We start from the raw sequence: 25,399 nt of genomic DNA, 5'->3' as shown, positions 1-25,399 counted from the left end.
TATAACTCTGTAATCGATGGGTTGGCCAGAAAGGGACTGATGAAAAAATCATTGGAGCTGTACCATCAGATGCGGGATGCTGGAATCTCTCCCGATGATATAACCCATCGTTCTTTAATATATGGTTTCTGCCGGGCAAACTTAGTTGAAGATGCGAGTCAAGTTTTAAAGGAGACGAGCAATAGAGGGAATGGGATCAGAGGTAGCACTTACAAGTTGGTGATCCAAGGGCTATGCAAGAAGAAAGAGATGGAAATGGCAATAGAGGTTGTTGAGATAATGCTAACAAGTGGATGTAAGCCAGATGAGACAATATATACCTCAATAGTCAAAGGCGTGGAGGAGATGGGAATGGGAAGTGAGGCTGATCAGTTGCAGAAGAAGCTGAAGCAGTGGAAACTGTTGAGGGAAGTGTAGGAAATGTAATTGTCCCCGCCTTTTCTTTGTCGTTTCTATTAAGCCTTTTGTACAGGAAACAAGTTTTGTAAGGCAACGGTTGAATCAGAAAGCTTAGGCCTCTCAGTTTGCTCAAAAGTTACGTTTCAGTTTCTTCTAGTCAGTCTTTTGCTCTTCCTTTTATTAGATAATCCAAAGCAGCAATATTGCGACATCCTTTTGTTTTCCCAGATATAACTACTACATAGACCTAAAATCACCCAGACCTACATCAGCTTCTTAATCGGAAAACACTAAATCTCTAATCGAGCCAACTTTATCTTATTATAAGCGTTCTACTGTCTGCATCATATCCTTAATATACGAATATATACAGTTACTTCTCTCGTTCAGAGACCAAACAGTCAAAACAACAAACATGTTGAATGAAAGTTGTATATTCAAAATATCAAAAAAGAGTACCATTAATGTTACAAATCCTTAACCTCCTTAAGATTTACAAGACATGATTAGAAGTAGACCCCTAACAAACGCTCTGATTTGTTCTCCGCAATGGATCTATAATGTAACTCATCTATAATCTACAGGGAGATTCAAATGTGAAACTAGTCCCATTAATTTGGGTTCCAGTCTCATAATGAAAAGAAGAAAAAGAAAAACTCCAACTTCTTATCCAATCTTCATTTACTATTTAGTTTACCTCTGAAAGTTTAGAGGCAGGTAAAACGTCTGCCCATGTTAACACGCGCCCACACTCCCCACAGAACGTGCTAAACCCCACTCTTATTCCTTGGCTTATGAGAGTAAGCTGGTGAGCAGTTCTGGTGCAGTTACGGTTCACAAAACGACTTCTGTTGAACAACTTTGGCATGCGTACGGGTTCTTGTACAGAAGGAGAAGGTTTTGGGAGCACTGGAGATTCGCTAAGTGGTACCCGCTGAACTTCTTCCCATTCAAGCGCTCTCCTGTAAACTTCCCAGGCCATGTCTTTTTCTTCCTTTGTCAGTCTTTCCTCTTCATTCTCTTGTAACAATGTCTCGTGCTCATGGAAATTGGAAATCCAGCTAGTAAAAGAAAGAAAAACAGAGAGCGTCAAAAAGCAAGTTGCGTAGAAAACCAAGGAATGTAAGTACCGATTGTGAATATGGTTAAGCTTGCGAAACTTACTCTGGCCCGTGTCTTTGTAGCAAGCTCTCCATCAATTTGTCACAGCCAACACGAGGTAAAGTGGCCTTCTGTTTCTGTGAATTCTCCACCAGATTGCATTGAGCCACTTCATTTTGCTTGCTTAACTCGGTTACGGTGTCAGATTTCTCATCGTCGTCGTCGAATTCAAAAAGGTGTAACATCTCTTCTTTGGAGATAGTCCTGTGAACTTGTTGTCTATCCACCACTCTCGCAGCTAGCCCCTCCTTGGTCACCTAATCATATTAACAGATCTGATTCATAAATGCCTTCTTGAAGGAAAGAAACACTAAACTTTAAAATGTTTTGGGTCTTTTAATACCTGACGTTTATATATCTTTTCTTCAATAGTCCCACGTGCCATCAACCTGTATGCAAATACTGGTTTCTTTTGACCATACCTACAAACAATAAGTCCACGTGATACTAAGCCACAACACTTTATACTATTGACAAATTTTATGTCCACAGTTGTCTAACATATACCTCCATGCTCGAAATATAGCTTGAAGATCATAGGTTGGATTCCATGAACCATCAACTATGATCACACGGTTAGCAGCATAAAGATTAATTCCAAGCGATCCCGCTCTGGTTGATATTAGAGTGCATTTCACCCTTTTGTTATCAGGCTCATTAAACCTATCAACCAACTTCTGCCGTTCTGAGCTTTCAGTTTTTCCATCAATTCTGCGCCCACCAAGGGAGTTAGAGCCTTCATAACTGTACAAACAGCATTCTTTCTAATATAAAAGAACAAGATACCAACCTGTACCAGTCTTTTCCCTTTTTCCAGAACTTTCCTTGTTTTCCATGCCGAGGTACTCTTGAAAGATATAGTTCTATGAGATCCAGTGTCGGGATACTCTGGCTAAACACAAGCGCCTTATCCCCCACATCAGCACACATGGATAAAATATCCAATAGCAAAATCATTTTGCCGCTATACTCCGCCACCTTATAATTATTTTTTTGAAGTAGGTCGACCCACCAATCCTGGCACACAGAAAAGGTTAGATTCAGAGGATGAGTGCATTATCACGCTGTTTACTTAAAAATGTTGTCTAGTCAGGCTGAGTAGACTATAGTTACCTTCTGGAGGTAGCCATCAACTTTATCTTGCAAATCATTCATAGTTCTTTCTTTCTCTGTCAATATCCAAAGCAACAACAATGACACAGTGTGTTAAAATACTTTGATAACTGTTGGTAAAAAAAGTCTCATCTTATCTGTGGCGTCTGTTCATTATACTAGTTTAAACAAAGCATAAACAGTGACAATTAAGAATTACCTCCCGTAACCATGTTGTAGTCTGTATTTTCTTCACTTGAACAGTCATCTGGAATATCAACAATGCTACCACGACGACCATTCTTGCTATCCTCTCTTCTTAATTGCGGAATCCCTGGATGATTTAAAATCTGGGGGACGGAATACCGCAAAGAAAATTGAGACTATGAAAACAAACACCAAATAAAATTTCCAGATATAAAACTTTTTCTCAAATCAGCAATTAATTTATACCTGAGCCAAGACCTGGTAAGCAGCAAAAAAGTTTTTATTCATTCTTTCATCTGCTCTTCCATCGCTGAACCCATATAACCTAAGAAATCTCTGATACAATTTCCGCTGCAAGGGCGATAGCTTGACAGATATTACGAAGACTGTTTTAGGTGGCAGATCCTTTTTCACCACATTCATGTCCATTCTTTGCACAAATCCTTTCAATTGCTCATACAGAATGTGTGATCTCTGGTTCATAATTTTTACATCCTCCGCAGTAGAATTCATATGCTGTCCGTTTTCTATTGGATTTTGGAAGCTGCAGGTATGGAGAAGCATGATTAAAATTACTAGAATCATCATATCATAGCACGCAGAAAGAAAGAAAAACACTGGTATGAAACACTTGCCGATTTCTAAACTCAGGACTACTCCCCAAGAATCCTTCTCTGACAAAATCAACCATCTGTTGCAGTAAAGACATAGCATAAGAAACTGGGGCTGAAAGAAAATAGCTCAGAAATTTCTATGGTTCCCTCAGCAACTTACACAATAATATTCCATGAGATTGTTTTGAAGGGGTGACCCAGTTAAGGCAATTCTTCTCTGGCATTTAACTTGCTTCAAAGCTTGCGTTGTGTCAGCCCTGGTGTTCTTAATAATGTGAGCCTCATCGCAAACAAGTATATCAGGTCCATCCTGCAGCCACATAGTTTTAGAGAATTTCAAGAATAAAATATCCCAAGCAGAACATGAAAACAAAAAAATCTCTATAGTCTCACCCTCAAGGCACTACAGATCTCTCTGGCCGCATTCACATCCTTCACCCCCCTCCCAAGAGACAGGTTTCTAAAAGCTGCATATCCCATCAAGAAAACTCCCCCCTTATTTCGCCACTTTTTTAGCAAGTCCAATCTCCTCTCCCTTCAAAAAAAGACATTAGCGCAGGAAGTGAATTGACAGCTGAGATCTAGTGTAGTTTGACGAGAGGGAATGCATATACATTCTTATATTAGGGCAAGACCTTCACATAGAAGAATCTATACCTTGAAACATCTTCAAGCATGAAAATGCGAAGTGGTTTCACTTCTGATGGCATCCACTTCATGAATTCACTTCGCCAATTGTGCAACACATTTACAGGAGTCACAATAAGAGCAGTTTTCAACCCCAAATCAACACATCTCATTGCGGTGTACAGGAACGCTATAACCTGGTAGTTTTCAGTGGGAGAAGAAATAAAGAGCACACATCATATTAACGAAAAACTATTAACCACTAGTGCTATGTGTGATAGGGACGATAATAAGATACATGCAAACAGACTCGTGCATGAAAAAAAATTAAGCACCTGAAAAGTTTTGCCCAGGCCCATTGTATGAGCTAGAATGCAGCCAAGGCCTTTATCACCTGACTTTACTCTGCTGATAGACTGAATAATATTTTCCCACATAAATCTAATCCCGGTTACCTGAAAAAAGAAACTCCAAACTTAAAGCAAAAGCCATTTCCATATTAAGTATTTTTTTTTTACAGATAAAAATGTTAAAACAAGCATTTCTAATCGAGATGGGTATATAAATATGTTTAATGCCCACTATGGAAGTATATTAATGTTATGATGATAGGAATGCACATAGGTATGCAAACCTGATGGACTTTTAGTTTGGCAGATATGCTACAAGGAACTCTCACAGCTCCTTCACCAATCTCCCTAGCCACATTCACTATGTAACCACTGTGAGCATCACCAAGAACCTCAACTTCCGCACCTTCTGGAATAGATTTCAGGTCTCCCATAGAGCTAATTGTTTTGTATCTGGACGAAAACTGCAAGGACCTAAGACGCTCCTGCCGTTCCTACAAAAATAAAGAAACCAAATGAGCAATATTGATTAAAAAATCGAAGTTTGTGTACTAGTATAACGATAACTGCAGAAGAAGTTAAGACCTTTTCAATTGCAATTTTTCTTCTCGTATCTTTCCCTAGTTCAGCATCATCAATTATCCGCCGAATTCTCTTTTTTGATTTCTTCTTTGAGCTAAAAGAAAAAAATCATGCAAGTAAGAACACTAACACAACAATACTAACTAAATATGTTGGGAACATACTGGAATTTAAATCCGCTAGATGTGTATATGATATAATACCTGATTGCTACATTAACATCAGCAGAATTGTTATCAGAGCTGGAATCAGAGCTAGAATCAGAGCTGGAATCAGAACTCAACTCTACTGACTTCTTATCCCTAATGGCTTTCTCCAGTTCTAGTGTCAATCTTTGCAAGGGCATTGGAGAGCAGCAACAACAATCCCAACCAGAGGATTGAGCTTCAGACAAGTATTCTTCACCGATATTCCTCTTTATACACGAGGCACAGAAAAGTTTTTCGCATGTTCTACAATCTATTAAGTCAGTAATATGACCACACCATTCACAACTACGTTCCAAAGAGTCTTCAACCTGATCGTAAAAGTTGGTTAGAAAGAGACAGATATAGCAATGATTTATTAGATTATAAAATTGTATGTGATCCTCTAAATAACAAAAAGTAGAATATGGCAACAAAAGAAGTCGATACTCTTGATGAAGGCAAAAAAAATGAAAAAGACAATTTAACCCTATCAGTTAAATATTGGTTAGCCATGAATCAATTACGACAACAAAATAACTTAGTTCCTACTCTGGATTCACCATGTCGGTCCCCCTTCCATGCAACAAGTTATCACCACGTTAAAGAGATCTAGATTGTAATTATATTCTGATATGTCACATATAACTGGAAGAAGAAAAACACATACCTTCGCAACTCTATCTTCAATTGAACGTTTACAATCCATGCAAACTATTACTTCTAAAAGGGGGTGAGTATGCACTTCCACAGCTACGTTGTTACAGGCAGTACACCTAAACCTGTTTGCTGAATTATGTGAATCATCTCTCATGGCATCAACATCTGAATTAGACAAATTCCCGTTGTCCACTTTGTTGACTTCATTGTTATGAACTTGAGTGCTGGTCTCAGGAATTTTTACTCGATCTTCACCAGAACTTTGGGCAATATAATTCCCATTCAAGTACTCACAGTCATCATCCATATTCTCTGCCGCACACCTGATAACCTGAAATAAAACCAAATGAAGACTGCTACGTCAGCCAGAAAATTATTCCTTGAGACTAACAAACCCCCTGGCACCACAAGCCCCAAAGCCCAAGTTCCGCTATAACATAAGACAGAACCATTAACAGGCAAATTACCATCTTTCCCCTAAATATGTATAACCCTCAGTAAACTATATCTTATAAAACATAAAATCAACATTAAGCTTAACTAGGAGAAAGTTGTAGGAAAACACAACTATATCTCCAAAATCAGGCTCACTATGATATCCCCTATAGAAGATATTACTGACACTCTATGCTACTTATGCAACATAACTCAAGGAACTGAAAGAATAGGAAAAACGAACCTGTTTAGATCTTTTATAGCGTCTCTTCCGTTTCAAATGAAGTTGAAGTTCACGATCACTATTTAAATCATCCTCTTCTCTGACCTGTAGGTGATTTAATGTCAAACTAAAGCTGATAAATGGTAAGGCGGGAGTTGCGAGAACCAGGAAAGGTTATAACTTCAAAAATAGAATGCTTAATCCCAGAAATCTAAGAAGTTAAGTCAAAGATTATTACCCTTCACTATTTTTTTTGTTCTAACAGCCAGAAAAGGCAATGCTTTCATAAGTAAGGTGCTTAATCACAGAAATCTAAGAAGTTAAAAAGTAATACCCTTATATAATTTTTCTTTTGTTCTTCAGAAAGGGGAAGTTCTCTTTCATTTTCTATTGCATCGGCCAAAAATGGATCTGCCAAGCCTGCATCAATCTCTTCAATTTCCTCTACCTGAAAACAAAACAAAAAACTTCAATGATCACTCTAGACTGCCACGAGTTTTATTAAAGCGCAATGTTTTGAAAATGTCCAACTCAGTTAAACTAGCAGGATAAGAAACAGAAGATCTATAAACATTACTTGCCTCCATAGGCCAATATAATGCCTTCCATCATCTTAAATTGTTACAACTAATAATAACCAAGTAACGCTCGAATTTTATTTGTCGGTATGTTTTCCTATTCTGATTATGGCTTAACAGTGAATTACACCATAAATATTAGTGACTTGCAAGCAGGACCTAAAAAGGAAACATAAGCCTGCTTGCAAAAGAAGTATTATGGAAGTAAGCACCCACTTTAAATTGCCAAGAAAAGGAGATGTCAAGTTTGATGTATTTTTCTTGGAGTGAAGAATAACTAACAGATGCAAACGTACGCAAATCATCCTCAGCATCAGGACTAACAGGAAAATAAAGACGTAATAGAAAAGTTAACCTCATTGACTCCTGGAAATTCTAATCCCATGGCTGCAGCTTGTTGTGGAGTGCTTGCCAAGTAAACAGACGCCCAATCCTTACTACCAAAGGAAATAGACTCATCCCTTTTTTCCGAAAAAACTTTGTTTAGAGACGACCAGTCAAGTTCAGATGTTCCAGCTAGAGATTCTTTGGCAGCACCATCAGCAAGCTTTTTCTCCAGAAAACCACTAGCTCCCTCCTCCAAAAGTTTTCCGTGTCGTCTACACCAGAAAATGTTTAGAAATGCCATCCATNCCCCTATAGAAGATATTACTGACACTCTATGCTACTTATGCAACATAACTCAAGGAACTGAAAGAATAGGAAAAACGAACCTGTTTAGATCTTTTATAGCGTCTCTTCCGTTTCAAATGAAGTTGAAGTTCACGATCACTATTTAAATCATCCTCTTCTCTGACCTGTAGGTGATTTAATGTCAAACTAAAGCTGATAAATGGTAAGGCGGGAGTTGCGAGAACCAGGAAAGGTTATAACTTCAAAAATAGAATGCTTAATCCCAGAAATCTAAGAAGTTAAGTCAAAGATTATTACCCTTCACTATTTTTTTTGTTCTAACAGCCAGAAAAGGCAATGCTTTCATAAGTAAGGTGCTTAATCACAGAAATCTAAGAAGTTAAAAAGTAATACCCTTATATAATTTTTCTTTTGTTCTTCAGAAAGGGGAAGTTCTCTTTCATTTTCTATTGCATCGGCCAAAAATGGATCTGCCAAGCCTGCATCAATCTCTTCAATTTCCTCTACCTGAAAACAAAACAAAAAACTTCAATGATCACTCTAGACTGCCACGAGTTTTATTAAAGCGCAATGTTTTGAAAATGTCCAACTCAGTTAAACTAGCAGGATAAGAAACAGAAGATCTATAAACATTACTTGCCTCCATAGGCCAATATAATGCCTTCCATCATCTTAAATTGTTACAACTAATAATAACCAAGTAACGCTCGAATTTTATTTGTCGGTATGTTTTCCTATTCTGATTATGGCTTAACAGTGAATTACACCATAAATATTAGTGACTTGCAAGCAGGACCTAAAAAGGAAACATAAGCCTGCTTGCAAAAGAAGTATTATGGAAGTAAGCACCCACTTTAAATTGCCAAGAAAAGGAGATGTCAAGTTTGATGTATTTTTCTTGGAGTGAAGAATAACTAACAGATGCAAACGTACGCAAATCATCCTCAGCATCAGGACTAACAGGAAAATAAAGACGTAATAGAAAAGTTAACCTCATTGACTCCTGGAAATTCTAATCCCATGGCTGCAGCTTGTTGTGGAGTGCTTGCCAAGTAAACAGACGCCCAATCCTTACTACCAAAGGAAATAGACTCATCCCTTTTTTCCGAAAAAACTTTGTTTAGAGACGACCAGTCAAGTTCAGATGTTCCAGCTAGAGATTCTTTGGCAGCACCATCAGCAAGCTTTTTCTCCAGAAAACCACTAGCTCCCTCCTCCAAAAGTTTTCCGTGTCGTCTACACCAGAAAATGTTTAGAAATGCCATCCATGACACTCAGAATTTGCAGTAACTAAAAGTTGAAGCTAATAAAAACCGTACTTTCGGACAGGCCGGTGAGTGTGAAGAAACCTCTCAGCGTTACCCAATGATTCCACCGTTTCTTTTGTCACCTGAGTCCCAACCCAGTGGGCTCTTTGTTTCCAAGCTTCAGTGTGGCAACCATTAGGGGCTTGACTTTCTATCATTTCATACAATTTTGGAAGCTCAATTCCCGCACCATCAAGTTGCTCCTTTAAGAAAGAAACAACAAGGAAAACAGAACTGTTTAAGTTCTTTTGAATGACGTGTAACCTTTTGAATTATATTGTAAGGAAATAGAGAAATCAACAACAAAACATACCAACAGGTTTGCGCTTTCTGTTTCAAGCTCATCAAGAGTTGCCTCCCATTCATCTTTAAAAGTCATCATTTCAGCAGCAACAGCTTCATTCAACTAAAACAGGCACTCTCATAAAATGTTAAATGCGAACGAGCATAGGAACTCGAAGCTATGATAGTAAGAAAAAGAAATTAACCTCTTCACCACTGAGTGTTTGTGATAATTCCTTCCTAACTTCACTCTCTACATTAGAAAGAGACTCCTTTTCAAGTGCTTCTTGAGCATCTGCAGCCTATAGAACAATGGGGTATCACAAAGAGTAAGATTGAGACCTGAAAGTTAAATTGGCCTGAATAGAACTCTATCGAACAAAAGAAGAGATTAAATACCTTACTCTCAACTCCCAAAAAATCTGAAATTAACTCTTCTATTTCTTCCTCGCTCAGAGGTTTCTGTACAATAATTGTTAAGAGATACATTAGATAAACATACGCACTTTCTCCCGTCATGCTACAACTAAAAAAGGTGACCACGAGATATCTAAGTTGCTTACCTCATGAACCAAGTCATCATCTGGTCCCAACAGAAATTGTTCATCTTCTTCTGAACAGAGTTCAGAACTTTCCGATATACTATCAGTGGCTTCATCTTGTTGCCCATCCTGATTGTTATTTTCTTCCATCTGCACATCAATGTGCTCCCCTCTTTCATCTCTAGCTTTCACCTCTTCAAGCTTTGCCTCCATCATCTCCTGGTCTACCTCCATTATTTCGTCTGTTATATCCATCACATCATCTGTTGCCTCCACTGGCTTTTCACCTTGATCCTTCCCTTTTCCTTCATTTGGCTCCATTTCTAAGAGTTTTTCCTTCACTTCCTGCTGAAAAAGCATTAACAACAGTTACGTTAAACATACCTCCGAAGACTTATCATCTACTCACTAACACAGCACCACAAAGATTCTCTATTTACAATAACATGTACAATTCAGCCTAAAAATTGAAAAACCTACGAGAATGAATTAAAAAAAATCCAGCACTACCAATCCAAAATCAAAATCAAAATCAAGGGCAATCTAATGTCACGGGCTTCCAACTCAAAGCCAATAGGGAAAGAGTGGATTCGTCCTGTCCCTAATATATATAAATTTGATTTAGGGTCCCAAAACTAATCATCGAGATAAGATTTTCCCTAGCATCTGACATTAAATTCAGAAGAGACAATGAATGAATTCTAGTTGAAACAATATAAACCTAATGTAATTCATATCACTCCCAACACAGAAAGTTTGAAATTCGACAGAAGTGCCGCAATGTAATAATAATCACTAGAAGTAATCAATTCAATAAACAAGTTTTGTTTCTGACCTAAGGTCTGATCAAGCTATACACTCTCATTATCTAACAACACAGCTCAAAGAGATCTACGGAACCACCAATAAAAAACGGAACTAGCTTTGTGTAGTGGCAAAACAATACAGTGAAGGAGAGGTACAAAAAAAAACATTGGAGGAGAAGAGGCTTTACCAAAAGTGAGAGAATACTATCAGTGAGAGAGCAGACTCTCTGAGGCAGAGAGAGAGATAAATATATAGAGATAGGGAGGAATCAAAATAAAAAAAGCGGGGGACAATGAATTTGCTAGGGTTTGTGTTTGGGGAAAGGTAGCCGAATCGCCGGCAAGCGAACGGTTGCGATCGAAACGGTTCGCCGTTGGTGTGGAGAGTGTTTGGGGTTTGTCCTGATGGTTTTAAAAATACTTTGGAGAGGTTCGACGCTTTTGGAAATTGGAATTAACAATTATACAGAAATTTTATTCCTAACCAGGAATATTAGCGGTAATTGTAGGTAGATGTTGAATTGGATGATAATATCGAGGAACTCACTCTCAATTTATATTACTTCAGAAGATGATGATGATGAAGAATAGATTTACCACACATTTAATTTTAGAGGATATATTCTTAACTCACTTAATTGACTACATTGTGATTTTGTTAAAAGTTTTAAAGAGAAAAAAATAAAATTTAATATTTAGGTTAATATTTAACATTATATTTGACCGAAATTAAATAAGTATTTTATTCCATTTTTAACTCATATTTTTTGCAAAAAAAAAAAGTTAGTTCAAAAAAGTGGTCTAGGCGGCCGTCTAGACGCCGTCTAGGCGCTCAGCAGACGACCGTTTAAATCGTTTAAAATTACATTAATTTAATTTTAATATTTATTTTTAATTTTTAACTATATATATTTAAATTATTAAGTTTTATATCTGTATACGTAATTATAAATGTTTATATGTTATTAATATAACTTAAATAAATGTATTTTTCTTAGTTTTGTTTATTATTTATAATTTTTTTTATTTTTCTAACATATATTTGTACATAATTTTATATATATAATGTTTTATGTTGTAAACGATTAAACCGCCTAAAAACCGTCTAGATCTCGATTAGGCGTTCTAGGCGCTAGGCGCTAGATCATCGTCCAAATACCTCCTTGCGTTTTCTTGAACACTGTTAAAAATTGACCATTTATTATATATTAAACTCATATTTAGCCTAAAATGATTTACTTTTTTATTTATTTTTTATTTTTACTTGACATGCAAACTTATTTTTATAATTAAACCGGAATTGTGTTGATGATCAAATGTTGAAGACTGATTAGTTAGTCATATACATAAAAAAATTTTGAACTTGGAATTGGAAGAGATATTAGGGTGCAATGTATATTTGATGGAATCCAATTGCATTTGTGAATCATAAATTGTTCGACCGAGGATAGAAACAAATAAAAAATATAAAGAATTAATCAATATTTCTAAAATTTTATTGTATCATAAAAAGAAATTTATGTATTTTGAAGATATTCAAAATTACTATAAAATGGTCATAAATATATGTATTTGAATCAGATGATTATAAATATATGATTTTGACCATAACAAAATTTAATGGCGTTGACTAGCTGTATTTGAATCAGAATTTTAATCTTTTAACCAGATGTACTTTTTGCTAATTTTAATTTCTTTTTTTTTTTGTTAAAAATATATATTTTTACAATTTTTACCTACCGGTAAATACATATTTGCTGGATTAGCCATTGAACAAGGCACTTATTACAATTTTTAATCATCGGTTCAAGGGCCTTCTTACACGGTGCACTGTATGGGCTGATTTTTATACTTTTGTGGGCTCTCTCTCAAGTCCAACGTTAAAAACTCAGCTGCTCAAATGACAAAAATACCCCTACCACCTCCGTCTTCTAAATCAGTCCTACCACTGGCGAGTTTCTAAAAATCGGCAAATCTCCGGCGCCATGGCAAACACTTTTCCGGCGAGGTTTAGCCTCCGCGAGCATCGTGATTACATCCCTAATCGACGGTCTATCCTTCGGGAGCTTCGCAGTACATAGAAGAGCGATTCTTAATGCCAGAAGCATCTCTTCGATCACGTGTTTGCACTCTCCGGCGATGCTCGCGTCAATCACTTCCTCCAAGCTCTCGTTCTTCTTCACCTTCCTCCGAATCCACTCCACAACATCAATCGAATCCTCAAACGAAGGATCTATCGGCATTTTCCCAGTCACCAATTCCAAAAGCACTACGCCTAAACTGTATATATCGCTCTTCTCATCTATCTTCAGTGTGTATCCGTACTCCGGCGCTATATACCCGTAAGATCCAGCCACCATAGAAACCGTCTCGTTCTTGTGAAGCATCATCTTCGCCAATCCGAAATCAGCTATCCTCGCCTCGAGGTTAGAATCGAGGAGTATGTTATTAGATTTGATGTCTCTGTGAATGATGGGAGGGTAACAATCGTTGTGGAGGTAATTGAGACCTTGAACAACTCCAACGGCGACATTGTATCGAGAGAGCCAATCTCTTAGTAAAAATTTCTCATCTTTAGAATGCAAAGCAGTTCCTAAGTTTCCATTGGGCATGTATTCATACACCATCATCACTTCTTTCTCATTGTGGATGTAACCTAGAACCTTCACAATGTTTCTATGTCGGATACCACCAAGTAGATTCACTTCTCTGAGTATGTCGTCCTCTTCTTCATCTTCTTGATGATGATATTCGATATCATTCTGTGGTGATGGTGATCTCCATAGTTTTTTCACAGCTACTGTGAGTAATGGTCGTCTCATGACTTCTGCTTTGTAAACAATCCCTATGGCTCCCATTCCAATGATGTTTGATTCTTTGATCTGTGATAAGATGTCTCCTGCAGTGAAACACAGTCTCTGGAAAGCCACTAGTCTCCATGGCCACTCTTCCTGAGGCTGCTTGCAGAACAAATACTCTCTCGCAAAATTGCTGTAAAGATCCCATCTTGTGTATACCCATCTCCCTGCCAAGAAGATCATTCCCAGTGACACGATGACTGAAGTTCCAACGATGAACCCGAATATTGCGTGGTTGACGTGGATTCTTCCTGGTTTCCTGCCTCTTGCTGACAATGCTAGACTCTTAGAGCAAGTAGATAGAACTCCACCGCAGAGGCCATCGTTTCCCACGAGGTCTTTTGGGTTTATGGCTGAAAACAGCATGTTTGAAGGAATGGGTCCTGTGAGTTTGTTGAATGACACGTTTAGCATCTCCAAGGTTGGAGAAGCTCCCAAGTCCGCTGGTATGTTCCCCGTTAAAGAGTTGTTTGAGAGATCAAGAACAGCTAACATGTGCATCCCGGCTAATGCCTCGGGGATTTCTCCCGCCAATTGGTTGCTCTTGAGATTTAGACTTACAAGTTTTTCAAAGGAAGCAATCCTTTCGGGGATTTCACCTGAGAAATGGTTGAAGGAAAGATCGAGGACAGACAAAGATGGACGATCTTGAATCTGGTTAGGTATTTTTCCGGCAAAGTTGTTATGTGAGGCAATAAAGGTTTGAAGGTTTGGACTTGAGAAAATGGAGGAAGATAGGGATGAGAGCTGATTATATGATATGTCGATGAACGAGAGTGATTTAGATGAGGCTAGATCATCTGGAATTTTACCGGTGAGGTTGTTTTTTGCGAGCTCTAGATGCTGAAGCATTGGTAAGTCACCTGAACCAGTTGGTATTGTTCCCGAAATGATATTGTTCTGGATTCGAACACGAACTAAGGTCGGACATGAGAAGATTTCCTCTGGAATCTGACCTGAGAATGAGTTGTTGAAGAGAATGAGCTTTGTGAGGTTTCTGGAATAGCACAATCCTGATGGGATTTCTCCTGTAAGCTTGTTTGATGAGACATCTAACCACTTCAATGGCGAATTCTTGCCGAGGTGCACAGGTAAGGAACCCATTAAAGAGTTCTGCCACAGCTCCAGAACCTCAAGATTTGGTAATTCAGCAATCTTTGACGGAATGATACCCGTGAGTTGATTCCTCATCAAATTCAGAAGCTGCATATTCTTCAACTCAGCTACTTCGATAGGTATCTCTCCTGTAATCTGGTTATCAGACAGATCAAGAAACACAAGAGAAGCCATATCACCGAGTTCTCGAGGAATCATCCCTGTGAGACGGTTCTGGTAGAGGTAAACTGTTGTAAGCTGTTTCAGCCTCCCCAAAGAAGATGGAATCTGGCCCGTAAGGTTCCCAACAGCCAAATCGAGGTACTGAAGGTGCGTCAGGTTCCCAAACTCTTCTGGAATCTCACCCGTGAAGCCATTGTAGCCAAGAATGATGGTCTCCAAGGAGGAGAGCTCGCCAATCACCTTTGGTAGCTTTCCACCAAAGTTATTACCGGAAAGACCGAGAAACTTCAGGTTCTTGAGATTCTTGTAAGAAGAAGGCAGCGATCCCTCAAAGTAACCTCCTCGAACGTCCAAAACCTCAAGTTTAGTTGCGTTGCCAAGATCTTCAGGGAGAAAGCCAGAAAAATTATTGCTAGAGGCATTGAAGTGTGTAAGACCAGTGGCCATCCCTAGACCATAAGGGAAGGTTCCAAAGAAGTTATTCGCACTCACGTCGAAGACCTTCAAGGACGTGAGATTTGAAAAAGACTTAGGAAGAGAAGACTCAAATGTGTTATTGCTGAGATCAAGGACTTGCAGACAAGGGAAGCTCTGAATCTGATCCGACACGTTTCCGCTGAGATTCATGTTGGGAAGAAGAAGCTTGTCCACGTAGCCATTTGAATCGCAGTGAACTCCGGTCCACTGACAATGAACTGATGCAGTAAATGATGTGGCATTCTCAGGTCTCTTCCAATCTTGGAGATTATTTGAAGGATCAAACAGGTCTGACTTGATGGCCAACAAGATCTCTTGTTCATAAGCTTGAGAAGAAACAAAAGGTAAAAGAGAGAACCCAACGTAATATAAGAAGAAGAAAAGGTTAGGAAACGCCATTTTCTTTTTGCTCTTCTGTTTTTTTAGTTTTGGCTAAACTTATGGCATTTTTTTGCAACTGAGATTGAAGGCCCCCAAGCGAAGTTGATAATAAGAGACTGGGAACCAAAAGCTGGAATAACAATGATTAATCAGAATCTTATTTTATTATAATCCTCTCCTTCTCTGTCTCTCTGTCTCAATTATTTTATCATGATTATGTTACTTTTTCCATCGGTGGAATAGTATACGAACTCCATTGGCGATCGTAACAGTTTTGTATGATATAGTAAAATTATTTCTATTTAATCAACTTTTAGTTCTTCACATGTGTGATGTCTATACGGATAACAATTTATATGACATGATGATGTGTAACAAAATTGGCCAAATGCAACTCTGTGTATAAAAAGTCGAACCGAAAATTCGAGGAGCACTAAATCAATGACCATATCCTGTAATTTTATATAATTATCAGTTTGCTGATCTGTGCAACCTCAAACAACTAAGTGCTGATAAAGAATACTAAAATAATGATGATGGTACATATAATACATATGAAGAAATCGTGGGTTTCTGAAGAGCCTAATCATAAGGCACTGAGTGACTTGTAAACCCTTGTCCTCATTAGAGATTAGTGGGACAGTGAAACATGGGCAGAGAATGTGTCTTCACATAGTGCTCTTTTTTACTATTTTTCATTTCAAAGATGATTAATAGCTAGTCAAAATAAAAGTGTTTCTAAAGAAAACTATATTTTTAGAGATTACCTCATGTATGTACACAAACGTGTTTTTTTTTTTTACATGTGTTATTATTTTCACTGCACAACAGAAAAAATGGTTTCTTTGGAGTTTTACATGGGTTGATATGTCTTCCGAGTTTTCGCATGTCTTCTTCAATAGTCGGGAGAATGTTCTTTGTTTAGAACGGCGTCATTAAAAATGCTCGTGAACTATGATGATGGTGGTCGTGAGAGAATCTTCCCACGTTGATAGAACATATAATTAAAATCAGAAAATAAGAAACTTCATTGCCAAGTCGCAACTAGGAACGTCCCATGACACTTGCGTGCATACATTTAGAGATGTAATACATCACATTTTGTCGCCTATGTACACATTATCACATATGTTAAATGTAAAGCTTATATATATATTTCCTATTCATGCCGGCCTAGTACATATGGCTTGTGAGCTTCGGCTTCTAACATAGCGTATGACATCAAGCCGTAACCGAATTTTGTTTATATTCGTGTGATTCATTGAAAGCAACAATGAATCTAAACTTTATATATGCGTATTGGTTATGGGAATACGCGAAGTAGCACTTTAAGTGCTGCCATGAGATTTTAAGAAATATTGGAACCATTGAAAACGGTCTAACAAAAAAAAAGAGATCGTAGGAGGAACAACTTAATTGACCCCAAAACTATATAAGTAAGAAACCTATATTATCATCGCTCAAATTACATCCTTGATGAGTTTGATCTTATCCAAAAACAACACACAAACCCTTTTACTTGTCCAGATTTTAGTACTAGATATTCTTATATATGTAGTACTCGTGTGTGAATGGACTTTTGGAGATCAATATCGATCTTATAACGGATACAAAGCACAACTGTATGTGGAAATATAAAAGAGAGGCACGGGGTTCGTCTAACCAATTTAATTGTTGTAGGTTCGTAAAAGTAGATGGACACGAGTAGCTCTAAAATTAAATTCATTTGAATCCTATATATCAAAAATGATCCTCTATTATTCAAAAGAAGGAAAATAATTGCATAAAACTAACTTTATTCACATTTCACATGCACCCATATGGGCCTTTATATCAAATAAATTAATACTATATATAATACCCACCCAAGAATAACAACAATACCATCCTATATCCTATATATGAAATTCAATGGGATAATTATGTAAACTCATAATGAGATCATAATTGCGATATTGTTAGAGAGAAGATGAAGCTGGAATCCCATGTGCTAAGAAGAGCTTTCCCTTTTATTCCCTCTTAATAGGTTTTTTTTTCCTACTTTTTAATGTGGTTAGACTATATTAACCTGGATTTGGTTCTAATATGTTCATTACAGTTGTTTTTAATTGTACACTTTTAAATTATCTTGATTTCGTAGAAATTTATAATATAAAAAATTAGATAGTAATTTTTGTTGTTTGATCATGATGATTGATGAACCTCCGACGTTTTTAAACTTGCCAAAAGAAAAGAACATTTTATTAGATTTGAACCGAATCAAACCGAACCGGAACTATCCATGTTGGTTATCTGTTATTAAGCAGGTCGACAATAAAAGCCCAAATAAAAATTGGGGAAAAGGCCCAACTACAATTGGCGGAAGTGCTGAATTCTAGGGTTTTAGAAGAAGTTGATTTTTAGGTTTTATTAAGTGAGGCGGAGGCGTTGTCGAAGGTTTTGGGTGTGTACAGAGTAAAAGAAAGATATGGCCAAGTACAACGAGATCGCGAAGAAGAAGAGAGAGGCGAAAGCTGATAGAAAACGAGCCATTCACGGCGATCCTCTCACCAATAAATTGAAGACCAGAGTTCCCGTCCCTTCCGTCTCCGGTAAACGTCAGAGAAAGCTCCTTCGCAAATGGCGCCGAGTATGTCCTTCCCTTTTTTTTTTTTTATCAACTCTTTTGATATAGTAAGAAGTTGGAGAATCTTAACACGATTAGGTCTTAGCTATTATATTAGCCTTTTGTAAGTGGAAGTAATTTTAAAAAGGGTTGTTTCATGTTTGATTCTTTCAACAGGAGCAAAAAGATATGGTGGACAAGGGTCTTGTTACCATGGAAGATGTAGAGATGGCTGCTTCTGAAGGTACTTACTACTAAAGCTACTGAGCTTGGATGAAGTTTTCAATTAGAAATCTTGTTTGAATCGAATTGTGGAAATATCAGTTTAAGGATAGATACTTTCAAATGCTCAGATATACAACTCTAGAATAAATTTTTGTAATTTAACTCGATTGGGGAAATAGCAGTTAGGAGTTTAAAATGCTTAGAAATGCAAGTCTATAGTATCATCAGTATTGCTATATTCATATCTTCTGTATCTTATCTTATGTTTCTTTCAAGTTTCAGTCTCGCGTTATAATTAGCAAAACAACAGAGAGGAACATTAATTGCAGTCTTTTCTTTTGTATATTGTTTTGTGCATTTCATGAAATTATTCAGGCTTGTTTTGGATTCTTATTGCTCTTGTTACTTTGAATTTTTATTATTTGTCTTTGTTAATCAAAAGCTCATCTCTTCCTTGTGGTTTCAGCTGCATCAGAAGACACCAAGAAATCCCCCAAAAAATTTAGCGTAAAGAAGAACTTGAAGCTCAATAAACTTAAGAATAAAGGTGATTCCTTGTGCTTTTGTTTTAAAGCCTGATATCTCTTAGTCGCCTTTTCTTACTTGATGCAATTTAGCTGATTGATAATGGAAGTTGTAACTAGTTGTTTTTGCCTACTTGTTAGCAGGCAAAAAGAAGAATAACCAGACAGCCAGCAGCCAAGGATCTGCATCTGCCGATCAAATGCTAGAATGAGTGTCTTGTAAACCTGAAAGCTCAGTTTCATCTAACAGTTGACGATGGATGATATTATCTTCTCAATGTCTGGTTTAACTCTTTCAATATGGGAAACGTGTGTTTTTTGCGTGATGAGGATGCCAAGCAGAGCAGTGAAGGGTTTTTAATAGAAATTTTGTTTAAAAGTTTTTCGAATCTTGTTATAGCTGTCTTTGAAGATCTTATCTTGTATTCATTCTGGTATGTTTTGGTGCCTTCGAAGTAGAGTTAGTAACAGAACAATCCCTTTTATTAACACTCCCACTCAATTTCTGTGTTTCTTCTTCTCACTGACATGAAAACCAAAAATTTTGTTATAAAAACTATATATCCCAATAAGCTCTTAACTATTTTTTGCAAATTAGTTGAAGTAGTCGTTAGCCAACGATCTAATTTTACAAATCACTTCAAAGAGACAACACATCAAACACATTAGAAAAACCTTAATATATACTACATAAAGATACCAATTCATAGAGAGTGCTTCACGACATTGTATGATAATCCACATTGGATATCTTTATTTACATTAAAAACTTTAAAGCAAATAAAAACAAACAAAGAAACCAAAACACTACTGAAGCTGATTGAAGGTGGAAGACAAGCGCATGAACTTCCACTCTCAATCCCATTAGAGCTGAGCAAAACACGAGTAACCATCGGAACTGGTTTTGCTCTAGAAAACACAGATGCCAATAGCCGATTTTGCTCAAGGGACCCGAAAAAAACTAAACCCCACTAAACCGGCTGGCTGCTCTAAGAACTGACATCTTTAGGTACTGCGATATATCCAGCTACTACCGCTACTACTACCACGCAAACTGTACAGGGAAATGTTTATCCGCTCGCTCTTATCTCCCGGCAGAGACCAATGTTTTTCCATCGTTGTTGCTCATGGACGGAAGAGGAACAGGGAGACTTGGGTTTGAATGAGGAGTGGCAGCTTCTTTCTCAGCTGGTACAGGCTTTGGTGTGTAACTAAAGTTGAGTTCTTTGTTGGCAGCAAGTGCCACAAGCTCTTTCTCTTCAAGACCTTTGGTTGGTCCAAGTCTGCACCTATCTGGTCCATGTTTTGCCAATGCATCTCTGAATTTCTTGATCTGAAAAACAAAAGCAAATTATGGATCAGAATCAAACACCTTACACGGTTTTGATTGGTTCTGTCCTGATTAATGTGAATGAGAACGAACCGTGGCATTGGTACAGCTAAAGCTGCAAACACGACCCTGAGAGCCTCGGTAGAATCGGAAAAACGGGAGGACATGGACACCAAGGCTGTAACACATGGACTTGTGCTCCTCGTAATTCACCTGAAGAAACTGCACAGCAGGGTTCATCTCTGCAAACTGACATATCTGCAACAATCCACAAACCATTCTTGTGAGAAAACTTGTTCATTTCCCAACATATAGTCCAATCCAAGAAGAAGAAGTTAGATGGATGGATTACCTTAGGATGAAGAGCCTTACAGCCGCCACAGCCAGGGGAGAAGAAATCAACAACAACAAGCTTATCACCAGCGTTGGTGAGAGAGTCAACGAGTTCTTGAGCTGAAGAGATCTCTCTCATGTTTTCTTTCAGACCTTTCTCCCACCACTTCTGAGCTGTCCCAATCCTCAGAGTTGTCTGCAAATTTTAAACATGTCAGAGACCATATTTTTCACAGATCCAGCAAAACCAAACATATCAAATTCAAAACATAAGAACCCTAAATCCTAAACATCAAAGCTAGATAATTTTTGATTCACTACAAAATCAAAGCAAAAATCCCTAAAAACAAAATCTTTCAGAGAATTTAGCTTTGAAGATCATTAAAACCAGATCTCGCATGTCTAGATAATAAAATATACCTGAGCTGTGATGGAAGAAGAGCTCCTTTTGAAGCTCTCGGTTTGAGCACCTTCTCCAAGAACGATCTGTCTACCATGGAAAACACTTCTAAGAAGAGGCTTTTGATTGTTAACCTTCAGACAAGAGAAACTCTTTTTGAGACCAAACCCACCAAAACTAACAGGAGAAACAGAGAAATCATCAACACGGTGATGATTCCCACAAGCTCCGATGAACAAACTCGTTTTGCTAATCACTTCCGCCATATTAATCTTCTTCTCTAATCAAATCACCACCGAACGAATGAAAACGAAAAAAAAAAAGCTCTCCAGAATTTACCAGAAGGAAGAAGAAATAAAGAAAAAGTTCTCTCAGAGAGACGACGTGTCTTCTCAGCAATCTTCAATCGCCAGCGAAGTTTCGCTTTTTTTTTTGTTTTTTAGGTTCCACCGAGAAAATTTATAAAAAGAGAAAAGAAAAAAGGAAAGATCTTTAAAATTAGACTTTTTTTCTGGACAAGAAACTGTTTTGGCTTTTGGTTAGTTGATCATGACCGTTCAATTTGGATTTGGCAATGTACGGTGGATTCGTGATATGAGCTTTAGTCGGTCAGGATGATAATAAAAGTAGTAAGTGGATAAGGTTCTTTTCTTGACTACTCTTCTCTCGCGGGTACTAAGGAATTTTTACGGATATGAAAAGAATTTTTCTTGCAACTTTGAATCGGATAATGCATGTATAATTACCATGTTTTGTGCGAAAAATTGATATATTTTTTTAGATTTAATTTGAAATGAAGAGTATTTTTAGGCAATTTCAGTAACTAGTTTTATTTTTTCATCTATATAAATAAATGGATTATGTAGGTCATGACCAAGCAATTTTTGTTATATAAAAAAAAAAAGGAAGTAAAACGTTACGTAACATCCTTCCTGAATCATTTACCAAACAAGTAAACAACAAATTAGGCTACGAACCATCGTTTAGCCCAACTTAGAACTTAATCTTGTTTTTTTTTTTTTTAAAGAATGATCTGGTTAGTTATGTTGTTTGACAGCAGTATAAGTATATTTGGGGAAATGTAGAAAATAAAGCATATTTAAGAAACCAATTTTTATGTCTAATGTTTCATCCCAAAAAAAGGTGTGGATTATGGAAGAAACCCATGGCAAAGAAATAAAGAGGATTTTTATGTGTTGCATACGAGTGTAACGACATTAACATAATACGAACAAAACTTGGGGGAGTGGCTGGTAAACACAGTACAAGTAAGTGATGGGTTTAATACCAAACCAAAATAGAAGAAAAAGAAAAAAGTAGTGATGGATAATAAGGATTTGGATTTTAAGGAAGATAGTTTGCCAACACATCACTCACGTGGGTCTCACTCTCTCCACCACATCTCTCTCTTTCTGATCCCCTTTACTCTTTTTAGTTTTTACATTCAAGGCCACCTGATTAAGATGTAATCGGAGATTGCCCTTTTTAGTTTGATTATTGTACAGTTAACCTCCTCAATTCCATAATGCATATATGTAAACATGTTCATAACACTATGTAGAAAGGTTTCAAGAGAGGTAAATTGAAATGTTTTGTTCAAACAAGTAGAAAACATAAGCAAAAAAGAGTGTTAACAAACAAAAACTATCTAAATACAGTAGTAGAAATGTAACAAATGTGACTACTGACTTGTGTTGACTAGAAAAAACAGTCGAAATACAATTTGTTTAATATGAAACGAACGTTACTGAATATAATTTTTTTTTGTCAATAAGTTATTTAAGTATATCAGTCAAAAAATAACAACGTTTAGAACCTACAATCACGTGTGACTACATAGCAGAGTGTACATATCAACACAAAATATGTGTTGATTCTTGTTTTTAAGAAAGATGATGTATATTTCACGTGAAACAAGCGCTATAAGATAAACAAATATAATATTAATGACAATAAATACATTTAAATATAAAATATATTTAACAAATGTAATGTAATTTTACTTAAAAGGGTGATAGTTTTTATTTGATCAATCACTGTTTTGGGCATTTTTGAAATTATGAAAGACTTTGAAAAATAAAAAAAAAGGAACCATTTTTTTTAGTTTAGATTTTTTTTTTTTTAAATTGGAAGATATTTTGTTGGAGGAGAGTACATAAAAAAAATGTGAGAGAAATTTATTTATTTTAAAATAGTGATAATGGTTCAGTGTGTATGAGACACGTAACAAGAAAAAACTACACCATAGGTTTTTCCAACACGAACCGCAAAACAGAAACGCAGTGCCGTGTTAAGGCTAATTGTGGCTTAGGACATGTAAAAAATGTGGTTTTTATTATTAAAAAATATCAAAATTGAAAAAAAAATTGTTTTAAAGAGAACAAGAATAAACAACAAAAAAATCCTAAATCATAATTTTGCTATCTTTTTTTCTTAAAAAATTATTTACCAAACTCACATTATGAAAATGAAGCAAAAAAAAGGTTTATGAAATGACACAGTGAATAAGTTTTCAATTGTGAACTTATTTTGAACAATTCTTAAACTTGAAAACTAATCTTGCTTTTAATAAGTTTTTTTTACAGGCGTTTTTTCGAAGAAAGAAAACTCAAAGTCAGTTTTTTTCCTTCCAATTATCCCTTTTTTTAATTAATATGCTGATTATTTCAAAACAGATTTAGTTTATTCTTAATTATATTCTATAAGTATTATTAGTATTATATTATATTTAGAGTATAAAACATGTGTAGAAATTTCTTTATAGATATAATGTATTGTTTTTATTAATAATGTCATGGACTTTATAAACAAAAGACCTATATTATATACACATTTATCCTATCAACTTAAATACAGTCTAGATATAATTATTTAGAAAAAAGAAAATAAGAAGAAAAAAAATGTGGCCTAATTTTTTTTAATTATTGGTGACTTAGGGCAAATGCTCTTTCCTCTTAACCTTAAGTGCAGCTCTTTGAGAACCAATGGTGCCTGACAGGTGACAAAAAGTGCAGCTCTTTATTTTCGTAACCAATGGTGCCTGACAGGTGGATTTAATTAAATAAATAAACATGTCTCAGTCTCTCTCTCTATCTCTCTCAACTCGACAAAATCGCCCCCTGTAACATTCGTAAATTACAATTTAGTCCCTATTCACTTTTTTCAATCTGTCTCAATCTCACGTCGGCAAATCAAAATACACGTAATTACAGTTTAAGCCCCTATATTCTGTTTCACCTTCGAAATCCTCCCAAAAGAAAATCACACAATTTAAAAATAGAAATAAAAAACAGAAGCAGAGAGAGAGACTAATGGGGACGGACGATGATGTAACGGATACAAAAGCCCAAAATATAGCCGTTGGGGTTGAAGACTGTAACGGCTCTTTTCCTTTTCCCCTATATCATAAAGCTTTCTCCTTTTCTCATCTTGCTACTCAAAGCTTTCTCCTTTTCTCATCTTGCTACTCAAAGCTTCTTCAATTTCACACTTCTCTCTCTCGCTCGCAAAACTTTGGATCTAGATAGAACACACAAGGGTAAAATTTGTTGTGCTTCAATTGATTTCTCCAGTTTCTGATCTGTTACTTTCTCTCGATTTGTCTCTGATTCTTGTGAAATTTGTTGACTTTCAGGTGAAAAAGATGAACGACTTGATGACGAAATCGTTTATGAGTTACGTTGACTTGAAAAAAGCGGCGATGAAGGATATGGAAGCAGGGCCTGACTACGATCTTGAGATGGCTTCGGCTAAAGCAGACAAGATCGGTGAGAATCTTTCGTCTTTCTTAGAAGAAGCAGAGTATGTGAAAGCAGATATTGGTTTGATTCGCGAGACACTAGCTAGGGTCGAGCAGTACAACGAAGAGAGTAAAGGTGTTCACAAGGCTGAGTCCGTCAAGTCTCTTCGCAACAAGATCTCTAACGAGATTGTCTCGGGTTTGAGGAAGGCCAAATCGATCAAATCAAAGCTTGAAGAGATGGATAAAGCCAACAGGGAGATTAAAAGGCTCTCGGGAACTCCGGTTTACAGGAGCAGAACAGCTGTGACCAATGGTCTGAGGAAGATGCTGAAGGAAGTGATGATGGAGTTTCAAGGGCTGAGACAGAGGATGATGAGTGAGTACAAGGAGGTTGTTGAGAGAAGGTACTTCACTGTCACTGGAGAACACCCTGATGATGAGATGATTGAGAAGATCATCACTGATAACGCTGGAGGTGAAGAGTTTCTCACTCGTGCGATCCAGGAACATGGTAAAGGAAAGGTCTTGGAAACTGTGGTTGAGATTCAGGATAGGTATGATGC

At 36.8% G+C, this 25,399-nt stretch overlaps 6 protein-coding genes across 11 annotated transcripts in view; 3 read left to right on the top strand and 3 right to left on the bottom strand.

Annotated features, from left to right (window-relative positions):
* The window catches only part of LOC104755042 (pentatricopeptide repeat-containing protein At1g08610), a 3,810-nt gene extending 3,255 nt beyond the window's left edge, over window positions 1-555 (top strand). Inside the window, exon 3 of one of the 2 annotated variants that reach the window (XM_010477363.2) lies at window positions 21-555. In XM_010477363.2, the coding sequence (XP_010475665.1) occupies window positions 21-417 (397 nt within the window). In that variant the 3' untranslated portion in view covers window positions 418-555. The remainder of the gene's footprint in view (window positions 1-20) is intronic. The other variant, XM_010477364.2, reaches the window with a different exon arrangement.
* Window positions 816-11,200, bottom strand: LOC104755043 (protein CHROMATIN REMODELING 20-like). 2 transcript variants are annotated; one of them, XM_010477365.2, is made up of 26 exons: window positions 10,872-11,200; window positions 9,899-10,225; window positions 9,735-9,797; window positions 9,542-9,637; window positions 9,367-9,459; window positions 9,066-9,256; window positions 8,739-8,982; window positions 8,140-8,253; window positions 7,827-7,910; window positions 5,888-6,208; window positions 5,236-5,549; window positions 5,036-5,126; window positions 4,735-4,944; window positions 4,436-4,555; window positions 4,131-4,297; window positions 3,867-4,008; window positions 3,634-3,783; window positions 3,495-3,550; window positions 3,106-3,403; window positions 2,873-3,002; window positions 2,674-2,729; window positions 2,351-2,577; window positions 2,068-2,271; window positions 1,904-1,982; window positions 1,564-1,817; window positions 816-1,460 (listed from the first exon to the last, which is right to left on the bottom strand). In XM_010477365.2, exons 2-26 carry the CDS (start codon window positions 10,196-10,198, stop codon window positions 1,088-1,090), a joined length of 4,377 nt encoding a protein of 1,458 aa, XP_010475667.1. In that variant the 5' UTR covers window positions 10,199-10,225; window positions 10,872-11,200; the 3' UTR covers window positions 816-1,087. The 2 variants fall into 2 exon arrangements, with proteins under 2 accessions (XP_010475667.1, XP_019095049.1); XM_019239504.1 differs by having other exon boundaries at window positions 9,899-10,222.
* Window positions 12,376-15,967, bottom strand: LOC104755041 (leucine-rich repeat receptor-like protein kinase PXL1). Its single transcript, XM_010477361.2, has one exon. It carries the CDS (start codon window positions 15,693-15,695, stop codon window positions 12,615-12,617), a length of 3,081 nt encoding a protein of 1,026 aa, XP_010475663.1. The 5' UTR covers window positions 15,696-15,967; the 3' UTR covers window positions 12,376-12,614.
* On the top strand, window positions 18,015-19,543 carry LOC104755040. Of its 2 annotated transcripts, none has more exons than XM_010477359.2 (4): window positions 18,015-18,306; window positions 18,460-18,526; window positions 18,974-19,054; window positions 19,173-19,543. In XM_010477359.2, the coding sequence occupies exons 1-4, from the start codon at window positions 18,145-18,147 to the stop codon at window positions 19,241-19,243; spliced, it is 381 nt and encodes a 126-aa protein (XP_010475661.1). In that variant the 5' UTR covers window positions 18,015-18,144; the 3' UTR covers window positions 19,244-19,543. The 2 variants fall into 2 exon arrangements, with proteins under 2 accessions (XP_010475661.1, XP_010475662.1); XM_010477360.2 differs by having other exon boundaries at window positions 18,033-18,306; window positions 19,176-19,543.
* On the bottom strand, window positions 19,695-21,552 carry LOC104755039 (thioredoxin-like 1-1, chloroplastic). The gene is made up of 4 exons (XM_010477358.2): window positions 21,115-21,552; window positions 20,714-20,890; window positions 20,455-20,619; window positions 19,695-20,364 (listed from the first exon to the last, which is right to left on the bottom strand). Exons 1-4 carry the CDS (start codon window positions 21,358-21,360, stop codon window positions 20,116-20,118), a joined length of 837 nt encoding a protein of 278 aa, XP_010475660.1. The 5' UTR covers window positions 21,361-21,552; the 3' UTR covers window positions 19,695-20,115.
* Window positions 24,510-25,399, top strand: part of LOC104755038 (syntaxin-related protein KNOLLE) — a 1,626-nt gene continuing 736 nt past the window's right edge. The window contains exons 1-2 of one of the 3 annotated variants that reach the window (XM_010477354.1): window positions 24,510-24,632; window positions 24,729-25,149. In XM_010477354.1, the coding sequence (XP_010475656.1) occupies window positions 24,738-25,149 (412 nt within the window). In that variant the 5' untranslated portion in view covers window positions 24,510-24,632; window positions 24,729-24,737. Of the gene's footprint in view, window positions 24,633-24,728; window positions 25,391-25,399 lie in introns of all 3 variants that reach the window. The other 2 variants (XM_010477356.1, XM_010477355.1) reach the window with 2 other exon arrangements.

The sequence above is a fragment of the Camelina sativa genome, chromosome 17 (assembly GCF_000633955.1).
Source record: "Camelina sativa cultivar DH55 chromosome 17, Cs, whole genome shotgun sequence".
Taxonomy (NCBI): Eukaryota; Viridiplantae; Streptophyta; class Magnoliopsida; order Brassicales; family Brassicaceae; genus Camelina; species Camelina sativa.
The sequence above is the reverse complement of the archived record's forward strand: the minus strand, read 5'-3'. Positions and strand labels throughout refer to the sequence as shown.